The following is an 18,274-nucleotide window of genomic DNA, read 5'->3' as shown; positions in this document are numbered from 1 at the left end:
GATACAATCTAAGAGGAGACGAAGAAGTGGGAACTCGCAAGACAGAAGCAAAACTCTAAAACAAAACAAAACAAAACAAAAACAGGGGAGGGGAAAGCAAAACCAATATGAAGGACCAAGACAGAGGGCAGTAGCAGGTCCAAGGCTGGAAAAAAGGACTGCCCCTAAAAGGATCCCAGGGGCCTGGCCCCACGTCTCACTGGCTGCCTCTTTCACAGTGGCCTCTCAGTTTCCCAGAGCAAACTGGTAGATGCTCTGGGCCCCTCTCTCCCATCTCCCCAGGTCTTTGCCTTCTTGATACAGCCTGGAATTGTGTGTTGTGATTTGCTTAGCATCTTCCTATCAACTCCTACCCCAGCTGGACATGGCTGTGTCTATCTCTGTGCCTGCTTTCCCCAGACCCTGGACCAAGGCCAGGCACAGAGCAGGTGCCCTGTAAGTAAATATTGGTTGAGGACTTAATAAAAAAAAAACATGTTTGATACCTATGAACCCTGCAGAGCTGCCGTTTACCCTAACCTTATGGGACATTGTCCAGAGAATAAATCAGGTTAGTTCATTCTGGAAGACAAGAGGCAATGTCCCTCCCTCTCCCTCTGCCCTCTTTCTCTCTTTCTCCCAACCTATCTTCCAGTCACTGATTTCCATACCCATGGGACACAGGGTGTTACAGCTTGTATCTAGTGTGCCCCCAAAGCCTCATGCAGTCATAGGTTGGGAGTTTCAAAGGTGAATGTGAATTAAGGGTGTGATGCTGGGGTTAAGGGTGTGGATAATGGAAGCCCCACCCTGGATGTGGGCAGCACCAATCTACAGGCATACAGCCTGGATGGAATATAAGAGAGGGAGAGAGGGAAGGCAGGCTGCCAATGCTCCCTCCTTTGGCTGTTTACTACCTACTTGCCTGCCATGCCATGGACTGTTTCTCCTCTGCAATGTCCCTCTGCCATGCTGCTCTGCTTTGGAACCAGCCAACTAGGTACCGAAACCTCTACAAACTGTGAGCCAGAATAAATATTTCTTCCTTTAACTTTGTGTGTCAGGTATTTTGTCTCAGCAACAAGAAAAGTAACTAAGACATAGGGGCACCATTTCTTGGGTGCTTACCATATGCCAGACACTGTGCTAGGCATCTTTAGGTGTCATGTCTTATTTCAATTATCTCCCTGAAGGAGGTACACTTATCTGTAAAATTATCCCCATTTTACAGATAAGGAAAGTGAAGGAAAAGAGCTTAAGTCAGTTGACCAAAGTCACAAAGTAGCAAAAATATACAGGAGGGCTGTATACTGTATTGCTGTGGTTTTTGTTTCTAAAAACAGTGATGTGCAGTAGATTGTGATCCATATTTGACTTTTTTTAAACCTAGTAGTAGCATCTAAGCCCTCTCCCTGCTGTTCTTCACTTGTACAATTCCACAGAGATGGCCACTCAGGTGGCAACCTCTACCCATGCCTAGGACACATCATTGGGCGGGGGGTTGTCTATGTAGCTCAGGCTAGCCTTGAACTCTTGGAGATCATCCTGCCTCAGCCTCCCAAGTGCTGGGATTACTGGCATGCACCACCACACCCAGCTTACATCTTTCTTTGTGAGAGGTTTTACCTAGGAGAGGATGTACCAAGGAGCACTTTGAGGCCAAACTGCCCTTTGAGACATCCCACTAACTTACACTCCCACAGAGGCAGCAGACTTCCTGTAACCCACATCCTCCCCAGCAGTTTGTTTCTCTGACTTTCTGTTCTTGCCAGTCTGATGGGTGTCACGTGGGATCTTATTTTCCTTTACAGCTCTTGATTACTGGCATAGGTGCAGAAGTCCTAGTCCTTGTTCCATTTTTTCAAACATGACATTTGAACACACACACACACACACACACACACACACTCACACACAATAGGAAGGCCATGAGCTCAGCGTAAAGACAGCTCACTCTGGCACTGCGAACCAAAGGCCACACAGACTTGCCCACGCCTCCAGCTACAGGGAGTCCCCTGAGGAGTCCAGCTCCCCTGTCAGCAAAGGGCTTTCATTAAGGAGAGGAGCCGCACCTGGATCCCGGGGCCACTCCCCTGCCATAGTGCCCACAGCATAGAGTGGGCACTTGGCTGAGAGTGGGGATGAGGTTGCCAACTACACCTTTCCACGTGCTGGTCCAGGCCCCAGTCTGCCTCTCTGCCAGTGGGCAAACATAATCACCTCATTTCCTTAGCTGTAAAGTGGGGGCGTGAAGATGCCTCCCCTAGAGAAGGGGAACCTAACAACACATTCCCATGGGGGGAGGTAGCAATAACCCCGTTTACCTGGTAGAAGGTGAAGCCCAAAGAGGTGAAGTGAGGTGGTGGTCCCTGACCTCTGGGCCAGGGGAGAGGCTGGGGAGCAGGGGAGCAAGGTCACCCTGCCCCTAAACTGCTTCAGCTGCCCCCTCCCTGCCTCTGGCACCCAGGTCAACCAGCACTCCAGAGAGGGCGCTTTGTAGGAGCCCCACACCACTACATTCTCCCCCTCCACAGAGCTTCTGGGGCCAGAGTGGGTGACCAGGGCCACAAGGACACCCTCAGCCAAGGTGTGTCTGAGTCAGACCCTGGGTGGTGGACGAGTGGGAGAAACTCCTGACAGCAGCCACTCCAGTCCTGGCCTGCGCCCCTGTTGGTCCCTCTGCCTGGAGTCCTGTCCCCACAGGCAGCGGGAGGCAGGCTCACTCCTGTGTCCTGGCATTTTCTTCTCAAATCCCACCTGACCTGACTCTCTCCTGAACCCGGCACAGAATTCAGGGCTGTCCTGCCTGCCCTGAGTCCCCACTCCTCCCTTAGGATGTTATTTTCCACACAGCATGCAACACCAGTTGACGTGCTATTTAGGGTCTTTATGGTCTATCTCTCCCCTTCAGAAATTAATTCCAAGAACATTTTGTTCACATAATCACCACCACCTAGACCTGTGCTTGGAGTGCAACAGGTTCTCTCTCCATCAGTGGGTAGATATATATGACATTTTTATAAAGGTATCTTAAAAGCACATAATTTCTTTTTTCTGTCAGACAGGATCTCCTTATATAGGTCAGGCTTCCCTTGAACTCGCTATGTATCCCAGGCTATCCTTGAACTCATGGCAATCCTCCTGCCTTAGCCTCCCAAGTGCTGGGATTACAGGCATGCACCACCATGTCTGGCTTTTTTAAATATAGTTTTCTTTACAACCACCACACAGTTCAAGCTATAGAATACTTCCTGTAAGCTCCCTGTGTCCTCACTTACTTCCATCAGCATTGATTAGTTTTGCTGTTCCTGAACTTCTTTTAAATGACATCATGTTCTTTTGCTTGGCTTCCTTTGCTCAACCAAACATCTTCAAGTCCTACCCATGTTGTGTGAAACAGTGGTCTGCTCTTCCTTTTTACTCTGCTCAGTCATACACATCCTGCCACTTATTTCTCATTCTCTGGTTGGGGGCACTGGGGCTGTACCAGTGGGGTCTACGAGGATTCCCACATACCTCTGGCGGACATGTGCCCTTGCTTCTCTTGGTAGAGACCTATGACTGGAATTGCTGAGGCATAGGGAAAATGTGTGTGCTAATGGACCTAATAAGAAAGTGTTTTCCAAAGTGGTTGTCCTCTTTGACAGCGTAACCAGCAATACGAATTGTGTCACCACTTCCTCTCCAACACTCGGTGAGTCAGACTTTCTCATCTCAGCCTCCTGGCAGGTGACTGGTATCTCACTGGTAGTGATGGGAAGTGCTCAATAACCCTTGCTGAATGGGCCCTGCAGTGGACTATCCAGGGGCCCTCTACTTGGTAGGGAGGGTCACAATCCTTGACTGTCACACTGGCCTTGGAAGCTACTCCCCATTTCACACCCATACACCAGGCACAGCCAAAGCCAGGCTGAGACATTCAGACAGGACTCACTCTCATGCTCAAGCCTCCCTGATGGCTAGAGAACATTCAGTCTCCAGCAGAGCTCCACAGGCAGGGTTCGACAGGCTGTCTCTCCTTGACGTTCAGTGCCACCAGCAGGGCCAAAGCCACTCCCACAAGGTACCTGGAGGCCTGGCCCAGAAGTGCGTCTCCTTTGGCCTCTGCCCTCTGAGTTAGAAGGCTGCTTTCCAAACACCTGGTGAAGGCTGGGCCAGGCCCTTCTCATGGGTCTGAGAGGACCATATGACTGGCTGGTCGCCTGGGTTGGCTCAGGTGGGATCTTGTGACCAGCATCAGCCAGTGGGAAGAGCAGAGGCACTGGGCCACTCCCAGTCCTGACCCATAAAAATATCCATGAGCTCTGAGCTTTCCCCTTCCATGATGACATTGAAAGTCAAGGCTGAGGGTAGTGGAGCCACTAGAGTCTAAGCCCTAAAGTCCTTGGAGAAGTGCTGACCACTGATCAGATAAATCCCATTATGAACTTTGTGTGAGTGATACACAAACCTCTGCTGCATTTGAGCCTATGTATTTTGGGTTTGTAACATTAGCAAGCTTGCTCTAATACAGGTATAACTACTATATATAGTAGAGTATGGAAAAGTAAAAAGAAATAACGAACTCTCCTTTCAGAGAAAACTGAGACACAGAAACTACAGCGCTTCTCTGATGTTAGTTAAGTGAAGGAGTCAGAATTTCAAACTGCAGCCTGGCTCCAGGGCTACCTCAAGCTAAACCAACAGCCCACGAACACGGAAGGGGAGGGGAGGGGAGGAGATGGAAGGAAGTAAAAAGAATTAAGATGTGTTAAGTGCACATACCAACTGCCCATGAAGAATGCAATCATGGACTGCAAACATATACTAATAAAAAACAAATTAAAAAAAGAACACGGAGGGCCAGACCAGCTGCTCCAGGGGCATCCTCATACCCATCTGTGCCTCCTTGGGCCATCTCCTGGTGTAAGAGGGGACTGCTCCCTGAACTCCAGCCTCCTCGATTTCTTGTCACCCTCTGGCCCTCTCAGATCAGAACCCACATTTTTTTTTCGGTACCGAGGATAGAACTTAGACCTTTCGATTGCCCAGCAGGCACAGCACCATTGAGCTATATCCCCGGCCCAGAACCCACATTTTGGCTGCACCTCAGCAACAGGCTCTCCTTTCCCTCCCTCACTCAATCCTGCTTGGCACAGCCTCCACTCTTGTGACCTTGAGTGTCCCTATTCCCGGGGTCTGCCCCCAACCTGCTGCTGGAGAACATTGCTCCCAAGACCACCTTCTGTTCATGGTCCCCATGTCACTCAAAGCTCTTTCAGTTATAAAGAACAGAAACTCAATGGTGTAGAGAGGGGAATGTTTATTGGCTCGGGTCACTAAGAAGTCCAGGTGCACAGGCTTCCAGAGGGACTGGACCAGGTGTTTGGATGCCATCAGATATCACCTCTGCCCCTTTGCTCTTAGGCAGGATGGCTCCTTGGGGTGGCCAGTGGCTTCCACAGCTCCCAGCCTATGCCAGCATGGCTGCTGCTGTCATCTTCCACAGGGGACCTTGTCAAAACCTTTCACATAGTTCTACCTGAAACTCTGGGGTTCAACTCTACCTTGAAGCAGTCACTGTCCAGAGCGTGGGTGATGTGACCAGCCAGGCTGGTACCCCATGCCCACCCAAAGCTACATGTACTCAGCTGGGGCAGAGAAGTTCCTCAACAGGAAAGAGAAGCTCTGTGACCGGGGCAGGAGTGGATGGGAGGCAGACAGAGCCCTCAGAGGTCCCGTCTCCAGCTGTCCAGATGTCTACCCAGCCACCTCATTCCACACCTCAAGCTGCCACCCACCACTCTCCTAGGCACTGTCTTAGCCATCTCCTCTCTTGCAGAGTAGGTGAGCCTGCCTCCTGGTTCACAGAGCAGTCACCATCGGGTAAAAACTGCAGGCACCTCAACGCTCCCTCCAAAACCTACACCGGGCATAGCAGTGCATGCCTGTAATCTCAGCACTTGGGAGGCTGAGGCAGCAGGACTGCCTTGAGTTCGGCCTGGGCTACATAGTAAGTTCAAGGACACCCTGAACTACATAGCAAGATCCTGTCTCAAAACAGAACCAAAACCAAAACCAAAAACAACAAACCTACTCCCTGCTCTCTTCTTCTTCAGGTTGGGATCTGCCTCAATCTATGAATTCTACTCTCCTCTCTCCTCTCTCTTCTGCCCCTCCCTCTCTAGAACTTGGGTTTCTGCCATCATTTTTTGTGTTTGTTTTGCAATGCTAAGGATGGAGTGTGCTGGGGATGAAGCCCAGGGCCTCTGCATGTTAGGCATGCGCTCTGCCATGTTTAAACAAACAAACAAACAAACACACCCTGCTCCTTCAGTCCCTTCACAGCCCCAGGTATAGTCCCCAGTTTTTCACCTCAGCTCCCCCTCCCTCATCAACAACCACCAGGGCACTGAAACAGCTCTAGCAAAGATTCCCCCAATGCCAGATACCTCAAAAGCACCATCTCCTTGTCCCTAGCATTTGACAGCTGACCTCTCTCTCCCAGACCCATCTGGGCAGCCTAGGGTCTAGCTGCTTCTTTCTCCTTTGCTGACCTCTCCATCCTGGGGAAGTCACGTGTCTCTAGGCCTCTGCATCTACACGCACTCACCTCCGAGTGCCTTCATAGGCACTCCAAATTCATCACAGCTAAAGCTGTGGTCTTCAGGCCAAATCCTATTCCCCCCCCCCATATCCCTCAGTTGCAGAAGGACCTCTGCCTCTGGCAAAATTGCAGAGAGAAACTAGGGTGTGGTCGTTAAGCATTCCCTCTCTCAGCTCCCCTTATGTCTAAGGTCAAAACAGACCCATCACCACTCTGTGTCCCTGCCTCATCCTGCTTCAAGTGCCATCATCTTCACCTGGCCTCCCAAGAGGCTACCAGAGCCCTAGATGCTTCTGCCCATCTGGAGGAAGCCAGCAATCTTGTCAAAATCAGATGTACCCATGACCTGGCAACCCCAAGGGTACCACATGGCCTCACTGGCCTTACCAAGCCTCACTAAGCTGCTGGTCCCTGGAGGGACGTGTCTGCCTAGGGGACAAGCATCACGGCAGGGCTGTGAAGCTGCCTTCCAGGCCCTCTACTGTTTCACCCACCTCTGCTCTTGCTGCTCCTTCCCACTGCCCTTCACTGTACCAGGTGCAGAGCCCTACATCTGCAAGGTCTAATCTCACCACTTGCCTGTCTGTTCAAAACCCAGAGAAGGGTAGGGATCTGCCCAGGGTCACACAGCACAGTGAGCCGACTGTTTCTGAGCACATCCAGCACCTGCTGGCTCAGGCCCTGGGCCCCTTCTTCCCATCAGCATCCCATGGCCTCCAGCCTCCCCAGCTGACTCTCTCTTCACTCGGCTGCTGACAGGCCACCACTGTTGCTAGCCCTAGCTCTGTGTGTGGGGTAGGTGGAAAAGCAGCCACAAAGCCCTGAACACAAGCTGGGAAGACACTGACATTCTTTTATTATTTTTATTAATAAATTTAAGAACAGTTCCGTAGTCTCTCCTCCCCCCAGAGCAACTAAAACCAACTAAAAGGGGGTATGGCCTGGGGGGCAGAGGGCGCTAGGAGTCATAGTCCTCTTCATCCTCTGCATCAGGTGCTGAGGGACCTGGGGGTGCCGGAGGCAAAGGCAGAGTAGAGGCAAAGGGCATGAAGGGAGTTGAAGGGCTGCAGAGCAGAAAGCATGAAGGAAAATCAGGCCACGTTTGATACCCATCCCTTCCGGGGCTCCACTCTGCCCTTTACAGAGCCAGCTGTGAAGCCCACCACCTCCTTTAACAGGGGAACCAAGCTCCAAATAAAGGAAGGGCCCAAAGCAGATCACACAGCCCCTGCTCACTCCACCCACTACCCTGACTAGAGTGAGGACAAAACCTTCTCATACAGCAGTCTCCTGCCTTTCAGCTCCCTTCAGTTACTCCCTTCCCATCCCCCAAGTCTGCCACAACCAACAAACTAAGTGTCCAGTCAGATGGATGAGAAAAACCAGGTGGCCTTAAAGAGTCTAGTAGTCCCTTCTGGTACCCTGGGGGTGTTTACCTCTGAAAGGGGGCAGGAGGGTGGCTGGCCTGGGCTGGGGGCTGTGGCATCTCTTCTTCCCCATCAGTATCTGTGTCTTCAGACTCATCCTGTGAGCACAGCAGGGGTCAGAGTTGACAACAAAAGGCACAAATCCACTACTGGGGAGCCCAGAACCCTGGGAATGGCAGGGACAGGAATAGGAGACTCCTAGGGCCCCACTTATACACACAGACCAAAGCATAATAGGTCACAGGTAAGGGTGAGATCAGCCTCCTGCCAGCTCAGCCTGGTGCACAGCTGCCCTTTCCACCAACATAAGGCAGGACAGAGTGTTGGTGACCTCACTCACCTCCTGCTCAGAGTCTGTCCCGGACAGCTTCTTGTCCTTGCCTTTGCTTCCCATCCCACCATTCTTCCGGCTGCTGCTGCCTGGCTTCCGTCCCCTTCGGGAAAGTACAGTCCATCTGCCCAGAGGTCTCCCCACTCCCTGGCTACCCCCCAACCACCCCCAATCCCTGTGGCCTTGGCCTTCCCCACCTGTATACCAGGCCCTGACCCCCCACCTGCGAGGACCCTTGTCCCCGTCCATGTGGTTGTCTTCCCCATCCCCCTGCATGTCAGGCACCGATGCCACCAAGTCCTTCAAAAAGTCAAACTGCTGCTCCAGCTCAATGCATTGCTTCCTGGAAGAGGTGGGGAGGGAGGCACTCAAGTGGGGCTCTGACACTCAGCCCCTCAGGGAGGGACAGCGAGAGACCCTGAATGTCAGGAGAATGAAGCTGGAAAACTCACTCCCCATCTCCACCCCTTCCTCCACGCTTTGCTCGGGTTGGTTGCACCTTCCTCCGATTCCTAATTCTGCTCCACCTGCGTCTGAGGCCTTGTCGCCCCCAGCAGCCTCCCGCCTCCCTGGCTGTCAGGACGCTGCCTCCCCAGACCCCTCCCAGCTCCGCGGCCACTCACAGGTGGGACGTCGTCATGGTTTTGGCGTTGCGGGACTGGGTCACTTGGCAGGCCTTCTTCAACAGCGACTCCAGAAAGAGCTCGAGCGCCCGGGCTGAGGAACGTCAAGGAGAACGCGGGAAAGGGAGGTGCCCGGCCCCTCCCCGAGCCCCTCAACCCGGCCAGCCCCCGACGGGATACAGATGATGACAGGCACAGCCGCCGCCACCTTCCCGATCTCCTCGTCGGTCTGCATGATCTTCTTGATCCGTGCCTGCGGAAGGGGGCAGAGTTCGGACGCCGTCGCCTTCGGCCCGACCCGAAAGGGTGCGGGGGCAGCCAGAGGGTACCCCGGGAAGGGGGCGGGGGACACGGGCGCCAGGAGTGCACGGAAGGGGCGGGGCGCGCGGGGCCCCAACACCGAGATGCACCCGCCCCCCGGCGGGGCCCGGGCCCCAAACTCTCCGGAGCCCGACCTACTCCCGCCCGGCCCAGCCACGTGCTCACCGGCGGGAACCGGGCATTGTACTTTTTCTTCTTGCTCGGCATATCAGGGCCTCTGTCGCCGCGCCGGGCCCAGAGCCGCCGCCCGAAGCCTCCCGGCTCCGGGGCCTGCTCGCCGCCCGCCCGTCGCCGTTCCCCCGGGTCCTGGTGCCGGCCGCTCCGCCCCCGCCGCGGCCGTCAGGGTCCTAGCGCCGCCAGTCACGACGCCGCTTGCAGAGCCCAAGCGCCCTCCTCTCGGAGCCTCCCGGGCGGTTCGCGTCAATACAGCTGCAGGCCCGCCATTCCACCCAGTCGGCCAGCCCGTAGAGCGAACGTTAGCTCCGCCTCCTATGGGCCCGCCTCTCTCCGGGTCCCCCGCAATGGTACCGCCCCCAGGCCAGTTCCTCCCTCTGCCTTGCCCCTTTCCCTTGTAGACCCCGCCCCGCGGCCCGCCTGTCCGGCCAGTGGCCCCGCCCCGCGGCTGCCCTTGTCTATAAAGTTGTTGTTGAGGCGGCGGGGCGCTAAGATGGCGGCGGCGGCGGCAGCTGTGGCGGGGGCGGGGTGTGGCGGCGGCGGCGGCGGCGGCGGCGGCGGCGGCGGCGCGGATCCCCAGCAGGAGAGGAGCCGGGCTCGGAGTTGGGTCGGCGCCGAGCGTAGCGAAGCCCGGAGGTGAATGAGGGGCGGCGGGAGAAGGGTCCAGGAGGAGGCAGCGCTCAGGTCGTGGGCGCTAATGGCGGCGGGCGCGGCAAGCCTGGAGCTTGAACCTCTTGCAGGCTCTGACTTGCTCGAGTTCGAGTCCAGGCACCGCTTACTGGCCTCAGGCCTGTTACTGCCTTCTCTGAACCTCTATGTCCCAGTCTTAAGTGGGCCCTGGAACCCGGCCGGGGAGGCCTGACTCTGAGGCCTGTCTCTGACCGCGAGATAGCTGCGCTCAGATACCTGCCGGCCTCAGGTCAGGAAGTGTAGCTTCGGCTGGCTGCTCCCACTCTTCCATTCCCATTTCGTCTCTGCCATGCTGTACTAATGTGACCTTGGGCAAATCCCTTTCCTCTGAGTGCCACTTACCTTGTCTTAAGCAGGGAGAGTAGTGATAACACAATGCTTATCTACGCCTCACTCTACCTCAGGCATTTAATTTTCACAACAGATCTACTGGACAGGATCGGTTGTTATCCTGTTGTGGAGATGAAGCACCTGAGGGATAGCCACCTTAGGTCTTGGCCAAGGCCACACAATTCAATGCAGGGCCAGACACCCAGATGGGGCCCAGCACGTTCTCGTTATTGTCAGGAAAGTGCCCTGACTCAGTTCCCCCACTACAGGATGGAGCCGGGTGAGGAGCTGGAAGAAGAGGACTCTCCAGGCGGTCGTGAGGATGGCTTCACTGCTGAGCACCTGGCAGCAGAGGCCATGGCAGCCGACATGGACCCTTGGCTGGTGTTTGATACTCGAACCACACCTGCCTCTGAGCTGGACGCCTGGTTGGCGAAGTACCCACCATCACAAGTTACCCGCTATGGGGACCCTGGTTCACCCAATTCGGAGCCCGTGGGCTGGATTGCAGCCTATGGGCAGGGCTACACCCCCAACTCTGGTGATGTACAGGGCTTGCAGGCAGCCTGGGAGGCTCTGCAGACCAGTGGGCGGCCCATTACACCAGGTACCCTGCGCCAGCTGGCCATCACCCATCACGTGCTCTCAGGCAAGTGGCTGATTCACCTGGCACCTGGCTTCAAGCTGGACCATGCCTGGGCTGGCATTGCCAGAGCTGTGGTTGAGGGCCGGCTTCAGGTAGCCAAGGTGAGCCCACGGGCCAAAGAGGGTGGCCGCCAGGTCATCTGTGTTTACACCGATGATTTCACGGACCGCTTGGGTGTACTGGAGGCAGATTCAGCCATCCGTGCAGCAGGTATTAAGTGCCTGCTTACCTACAAGCCAGATGTCTACACCTACCTGGGCATCTACCGTGCCAACCGCTGGCACCTCTGCCCCACTCTCTATGAGAGCCGTTTCCAGCTTGGAGGCAGTGCCCGAGGCTCTCGAGTACTGGACCGTACCAACAATGTGGAACTGACCTAGAGGGGGCCAAGTGGGAAAAACCATTCTCTGCCCCTATTGCTGGGGATGGATCCAGCTGTCTTCCTCATCCTTGTCCCAAGAAGGCCAAGCCCCCCAGCTCTGAGGATTAGGTCACTCAGGCACTCCCTGCATCTTCAGTCCCTTGATCTTTTGCCCTCTTTTCAATACTGACTCCAACTTCCACAGCCTGGGTGTTCTGACTCCTTGAGGGCTGGGATCTCAGCCACTTCAGTCCTGCTCCCTTCTATTGCCCTGGACCACAGATTGAGTGCAGATACTCAAGAAGAGAGCCTTCCTTGGTCACCCTCACCTCCAACTATACCTCTCCCTCCTGCATTCTTCCCTTCTTCCCTCATAAAGGGGAAAACTTAGTGCTTCCAGTCCCTCTCCTTGGAAGCATCATAATCCAAGGGGTAGGAGCCCTACAGGACTGAGCATGCCATTTTGTAGGGGGTAGTTGTGCTCACTCATCCCCCTGGCAGAGAGTGGATGCAGAGTTGGGGACATGGGACCTCCCTGCCAATTCACAGACCTGCATCACCTTTCTTCCTTCCCTGGCTGCCTTGACATGTGCCTGCTCCTGGCATTTCAATAAAACCCAGTTTGGGTCTGTCTTGAGTATTTTTTATTGTTTAGAGGTTTGTTGGTTTTTTGGCTTTTTGAGACGGGTATGTCTATGAGCATTTTTTTTTTTTTTTTTTTGATACAGGGGATTGAACTTGGGTCCTTGCGCTTGCGCAGCAGGCAGTGAAACCACTGAGCTAAATCCCCGGGCCTAGAGACAGAGTATGTCCATGTAGTTCAGGCTGGCCTCCAACTCAGGTTGATCCTGCTGCCTCAGCCCCCCAAGTACTGGGATCACCATGCCTGGTTTGAGTATTTTTTTATAATGCTGTCTTGAGCTAGGCGTTGTGGCACACACCTGTAGTCTCAGCACTTTGGGAAACTGAGGCAGGAAGATAGAAATTTTGACCCCAGCAGTTCAGCATCTTAACAAGACCCTGTCTCATGGCCAGGGATTTAGCTCAGTGGTTTCGATGCCTGCTGCACAAGCATAAGGACCTGAGTTTGATCCCCGGTTCCAAAAAAAAATACAAACTATAGCCAAACAAGACCCTGTCTCAAAATAGAAAAGGTTTGTCAGGCATGGTGGCACTCAGGAGGCTAAGGCAGGAAAATCAACACAATTTGAGGCCAGCCTGAACTACATTAGTGATACCCTAGCCAGGAATGGTGGTACACACCTATAATCTCAGGACTCAGGAGCCTGAGGTAGGATTGATGCAAGTTCAAGGCCAGCCTGAACAACATAGCAAGACCCTGTCTCAAACAAAAACAAGACTGGGGATGTAGCTCAGTGTGAGGGCCCTGGGTTCCATCCACAGTATAAAAGAAGATACTGTCTTGGTGGTTGTTAGAGAGATGCAGGTCCAGAAGAGATTCCTCCCCACCCTCACCTCAGTAATAATTAACTGCTAAAGGTGAAGGTGGTCTCCCACTCAGATCCTCTCCAAAGTCAGCCTGCTTCCCCTGCATCCAAAAAGTCAGAATCACTTTCTCCATGATTCCCCATAAATTTAGCGGTTGACCTTTCTAGGAAGGCTCAAGGGTGCATTTGTGCGTAGAAAGATGCTCTCTTGGTCCTGGCAGTCCCCAACCAAGGGGCTCAGGTTGATCAGAGGACCCTGGGCTGGACATCCTCACACAGCGAACAATTTGCATAACCACAGGGGGTTTCTCTAGAACCGTGTCATTTGTGCTCACCTCTTCCAACACCCTGACTGTTGTGGTAGAGCCATCAGACAGTTTCCAGTGCAGTTCCTCTTGCATCACTGAACTCTCGTGACCTCTTTAAGGAGGTCCTGGCCCCATCCTATAATCAAAGAAATTGAGGTCAGGAGGGGAAAAGCATTTTCTCAGAGTAATTCAGGGAGTTAAGCAGAGCTGGGACTGTTTTTAGAGTATGGCCCCTAACCTTAAGGAAGCCTCTCCTGCAGTTAGCTCTTCACAGCCCACAGTGCAAATCTGCCCACGGGCAACCTCCTCTTAGGCTGCTGTAACCTTCCAGAGCTTGCCACTTCTGGGAGCCAGGCTCCTGCACCCCGCTTCCCCAACCCTGCCTTGGTTGTGGGCTTGGGGGATTGACAGGAGCCCCTTGGGATGCTGCTCTTTTGCCTTGCCAGGGCCGACTCAGCCTCCAGCAGCCTCACCAAGTTGGAATTTGGAGCAGGGGAGGGGAGATGCCACTGGGCTGACTGGGTAGAAGTGGCTGAGTCATAGACATTGGCTCAACCCCTTCCCCAACTTCCTCCCCACCCTGAGCTTCCCCAGGGCTGAATCCCTTTCAGCCCATCCTTGGGAAGTCCCCAGAGCTGGTGGTCTTTGAGTTGGAACCTGGTGCCTATGTGCCTCTCTTGCTCAAAACCCCTCTTGGCTCCCCACAACCTGTACAACAGAGTCCACTCCCGAGGCCGCACATTGACCTGGCCCCACTGCCTGCCTCAGCTTCCCTAGGGCACCCCTTTCAGCCCATGCTCACCCATTGAAGCCAACTGGCACTTCCGTCACCCCCTGGCAAGCAGCCCTGGGCCTCAGGCCTTCCTTCTGCTATAACATCTGCTGTGCAGCCCTGATCACAGGAGCCTGTGACTACTTATGTGACCACCTCACTGATGTCTGTCTCCACTGGTCCCTGAGCAGACCATCCAGGCCTATCCACACAGGCAGGAGCAGTGTCTAAATTTCAGCCCTGACCCCAGAGCAACTCCTCTATAAATTATTAAATGAAGGGAGGAGGTAATGAACTCAGACCCAGCCCCTGTCATCCCTTCCCACTTCATCTCCATTCTCTACTCATCCTTTTTCCAAGATAATGAGCTGTGTTTGGTTTTCTCACACACATTCTGGCCTTTCTCACTTCTGTGCCTTTGCTCATGCCATGGCTTCTGCTTGGCAGGCCTGACCTCCTGCCTTTCTTTTTTTTTTCTTTTTTTGGGGGTACTGGGGATGGAACTCAGGACCTTTCGTTTTCAAGGCAGATGCAGTGCTACTGAGCTAAATCCCTGGCCCCACCTCCTGACTTTCTTTTTTGGTTTTGTGGGTGTTTTTGTTGCTGTTAGTTTGGTTTGGTTTGGCTTTGTTTTGGGGGATTTTTTTGTTTGTTTTGAGACAGGGTCTTGCTATGTAGCCCAAGCTGGTCTTGAACTTGTGATCCTCCGGAGTACTGGGATTAGAGGCATGCCTCACCATGCCTGACTTTCTTTTTTAGTTCTTTCTTTCCTTCCCTCCCTCTCTCTCTCCCTCCCTCCCTCCCTCCCTCCCTCCCTCTCTCTCTCTCTCTCTCTCTCTCTCTCTCTCTCTTTCTTTCTTTCTTTCTTTCTTTCTTTCTTTCTTTCCAGTCTGAGGTTTGAACTTCAGACTTTCATACTGAGTTACTTCCCCAGCCCTTTTTAATTATTTGGGAAGGGGGCGTTGTTTGTTTTGTTTTGTTTTTTGAGACATGGTTTCACTCAAACTTATGGTCCTCTTGGCTCAGCCCCTGAGAGTGCTAGGATTATAGTCATGCACCACCATGCCTGGCTACCCCTACCCACTTTCTTGCTGGCTCCACATCTCAGATCCACTGGCTCAGATGTCCTCCTCCTGGATCCTCTCCATCCATCTTCACCTCAACTGCTGGCACATCTCTCAGGTGCCCGTGATACTCCTCTCCACCTTTGGCTCTCATCTGTGTGTCTGGGTCCCCCCAAGGACAGTAGCTGCCATTTATCTCCCAGAGTAACCTCAGCATCCAGCACAGGGCCTAGCCCAGTACAGGTGCTGAATAAAGATTCTTCAATAAATGCATGATTGAATGAAAGTCACTCTGTCTCTAGGCCTCAGATTCCTCTTTCTGTTAAATAAGATCCAGGCTCTGAACTGAGGATTTACCTACATTATCTCATCTAAGCTTCATTTGCCTCTATTATTGTCATGTTGCAGAAGAGGTCTCTGAGACCCAGAGAAGATCAATAAGTGCCTCAAGGTTACAGAGCTAGTAGCTGGCTGAGCCAAGGCTTGAACCTGGGTTGCCCATCTCCACAGCATATAGAATGTGGTTGAGCCCCAGTGTCTGCAGGGTGGATGCTGCAGAAATAAATGAGACTCAGTGAGGAATTAGAGTTAACTTGCAAAGCATGCACATTGGGTCCTCAGAGCCACTAGGTAGCCAGGCTGGGCAAAAAACAGGTTCCCTTTGGTATCGATGTAGAAACAGGCCCATTCGGACAGTACACCCAGTAGGCCTACCTGAGCAGGAAGAGGTCTGTCCCTACAGTGCGGACAGCCCTCTGTGGCTCCCAAAGCCCACTCTCAGGCTGGCAGACAACTCTGCTCTGGCTGGCTCTGGACTACCTGACATAGGGAATTACCCCAGGCCCAGGGTAGGCTGGCTGAACTTAGACAAACCTCTGTCCTCTGTTCCTCTCTTCTTCTTTTTTTTTTGTACTGGGGATCAAACTCAGGTCCTTGTGCTTGCGCAGCAGGCAGAGAAACCACTAAGCTAAATCCCTGGCCCTCTCTGTTCCTTTTGTAAAACCAAGGGGAGGATGCGCTGGGGATTTAGCTCAGTGGTTTCACTGCCCGCTGTGCAAGCACAAGGACCTGAGTTCGATCCCGGGTACCAAGAAAAAAAAAAAACAAAAACCAAAGGAAGGATGACTGAGGCCTGGAAAATGAAAAAAGCCTCCCCCTTTACTATACCACGGTCAAGTCCCAGGCCCAGGGAGGAGGAATTGGAGCAGCTGTCCAGGGAGTGGGGAAACTTCCTGACACCCAGCTCCACCCTGGGGGGCCAGAGAAGGAGGTTGAGGATCTAGGAGGACAGGAAACCATTGGTGAGTAGGGAGACACTTCAGCCAGAGCTTTGGCAGGATTTTGGGGATTTTCCCTGCTGGGCAGCTGCACCCCACTCCCGCCAGCTGGGAGGGGCCCTGGCAGGGACTAGGATTGGGTCACACAGCTGATTCATCTGAGGAGGGAAACTCCCCATTTCTCTGATGCGCATCCCCCAGGCACTGAGGGGTAAACTTGAGGGCACCAGGCTGAGAAACCCACCAACCCCATCTATCTTTGGTTACTGGCCTCCAGGCAGGACTTAACAAACCCCAGACTAAATAAGACAGCCAGGCGGGGTGATAGGGCTTCCCAGTCTGTTCACTGGAGAAGAAAACCAGAGTGGGAGCTGGATAGGGACCCCTCAGATGTCCTTTCTTACCCACTTTGTAGATGAGAAAACTGAGACACACACCCTAAGAATGCCCTTGTAGAGTCTTTCTTAGTTCTGCGCATTCTCTAAGCAGCCATATGCATTAACTCACTTCATTCCTCACAGTCCTCCTTTATTGATGGGGAAACTGAGGCCAAAAGATGTTAAGTAACTTGGACAAAGTCAAGACTAAGAATGCTCTAGCAGCCTCCACAACTCTCAAGTGTTTAACACACATTGGTGAAGGGGGCTCTGTCTCTCAACCCTGAGCAGCTCTGGTCCCAGGGGCCAGAGGCCTCCCTAAGGCAAAATCTGAATTGGTTTCTGGGAACCTTATACCTTTGGGCTCCAACTTTGCCTCCTGGAGTCCCTAGAGCACAACCAAGTCTAGCACCAGGCCTGGCTCATCCTTTCCCCATCCTTCTACAGGAGAGAGCTTTCTCCTGCAGAAAAGTGAGCCAATCCCTCAGAGGCCAGGAGAGGGCAGTGAAGTGGTCCGCCAGAATCACTCAGAGGCTTTGACACTTTTCCAAACCCCAATCCCTTCCTCCCCAGCCAGAGCCTCCCTTTCCTGTATTGCCACCCACCTCCCCCAAACAGACACGCACGCACACATGCACGCACACACACGTGTGCACTACTGGGAGCCCGCCTTCAGGCTCCTGCCTCTCAGGGAGCTGGGCTGGCCCTGCCCCTCTCAGCCCTGAGTCAGAGGCTTGCTGGGTGCCTGAGGGGCCTGAAGGTTAGGACTTGATAAGGTGTGGCCAGAAGCCCCACGCAGGGGAGCTCTGCTCCATCTGGCTCCTGCTCACAGGCCACATGACTCAACCCCTCACCCGCCATGACTCAGTTTACACCGGTGCCCAGGGTCCTCCCAGCATGGGTGGGGCAGTGTATTGGCCCAGCCCAGGCCCGCCAGCCTTTCATCCCAGGATGAGCATTTCATCCCACTCCTGTCCCAGACCAGGAGCTGGCACCCTCAGGAACAACAGGCTGGGCGTTGGGAGCCAGGGGACAGGAAGTGGGGCGAGGCAGTTCCAAGTCTTCAGATTTAGAAGGAGCTGAAGAATTGAGTGATAGGCTCCAACTGTTCTGGGTCTGGGTCTGGAGGAGCAGGAGCCACTGCAAGTGGCTGAGTGGCACAGTCATCCTGGACACTGACAGCAGAGGCACTGATGCCCTCCCTCCACAGGAAGTGTACATATAGCATATATACAACAACAAGAACATTCTTTTTTTTTTTTTTTTTTTTTAACAAGAACATTCTTGAAGACATTTATTGCTCCCTCACCATGTGGATCCCCCACTAAGCTCTATTCACATCTTGCTTTGTTTACTCCCCCAACCACCCTGAAAGTACATACAAACATTATCATACCCTTCTTACCAATGAGGAAACAGGCATGGAGAAGTTAAGAAAATGAAGTGTCCTCATTAATAAAAAGAAGGCTGTGAGGAATGAAATAAGTTAATGCACATAGCTGCTCAGACACTCCATATCATAGAGCAGGTCTGTGTACATGTGTATTCTTACTATCTGAA

At 53.4% G+C, this 18,274-nt stretch overlaps 2 protein-coding genes across 7 annotated transcripts; one reads left to right on the top strand and one right to left on the bottom strand.

Moving 5' to 3' along the window:
- Positions 1-7,414: 7,414 nt before the first annotated feature.
- Drap1 (DR1 associated protein 1) lies at positions 7,415-9,776 on the bottom strand. 3 transcript variants are annotated; one of them, XM_004852351.4, is made up of 7 exons: positions 9,433-9,776; positions 9,127-9,199; positions 8,947-9,040; positions 8,547-8,666; positions 8,333-8,426; positions 8,002-8,090; positions 7,415-7,629 (listed from the first exon to the last, which is right to left on the bottom strand). In XM_004852351.4, exons 1-7 carry the CDS (start codon positions 9,472-9,474, stop codon positions 7,524-7,526), a joined length of 618 nt encoding a protein of 205 aa, XP_004852408.1. In that variant the 5' UTR covers positions 9,475-9,776; the 3' UTR covers positions 7,415-7,523. The 3 variants fall into 3 exon arrangements, with proteins under 3 accessions (XP_004852408.1, XP_012930480.1, XP_087061486.1); XM_013075026.3 differs by having other exon boundaries at positions 8,333-8,447; positions 9,433-9,735; XM_087205360.1 differs by lacking the exon at positions 8,547-8,666 and having other exon boundaries at positions 9,433-9,592.
- Positions 9,104-12,097, top strand: CUNH11orf68 (chromosome unknown C11orf68 homolog). 4 transcript variants are annotated; one of them, XM_087205359.1, is made up of 2 exons: positions 9,104-9,252; positions 10,731-12,097. In XM_087205359.1, exon 2 carries the CDS (start codon positions 10,732-10,734, stop codon positions 11,485-11,487), a length of 756 nt encoding a protein of 251 aa, XP_087061485.1. In that variant the 5' UTR covers positions 9,104-9,252; position 10,731; the 3' UTR covers positions 11,488-12,097. The 4 variants fall into 4 exon arrangements, with proteins under 4 accessions (XP_087061485.1, XP_087061484.1, XP_004852409.1 ...); XM_087205358.1 differs by having other exon boundaries at positions 9,249-9,271; XM_004852352.4 differs by lacking the exon at positions 9,104-9,252 and adding an exon at positions 9,912-10,077.
- The last annotated feature ends 6,177 nt before the right edge of the window (positions 12,098-18,274 follow it).

Source organism: Heterocephalus glaber, unplaced genomic scaffold (assembly GCF_053883595.1).
Source record: "Heterocephalus glaber isolate CG9 unplaced genomic scaffold, H.glaber_assembly_v1.0 deba00000594, whole genome shotgun sequence".
Lineage (NCBI taxonomy): Eukaryota > Metazoa > Chordata > Mammalia > Rodentia > Bathyergidae > Heterocephalus > Heterocephalus glaber.
This window is presented reverse-complemented; position numbering and strand designations above follow the sequence as displayed.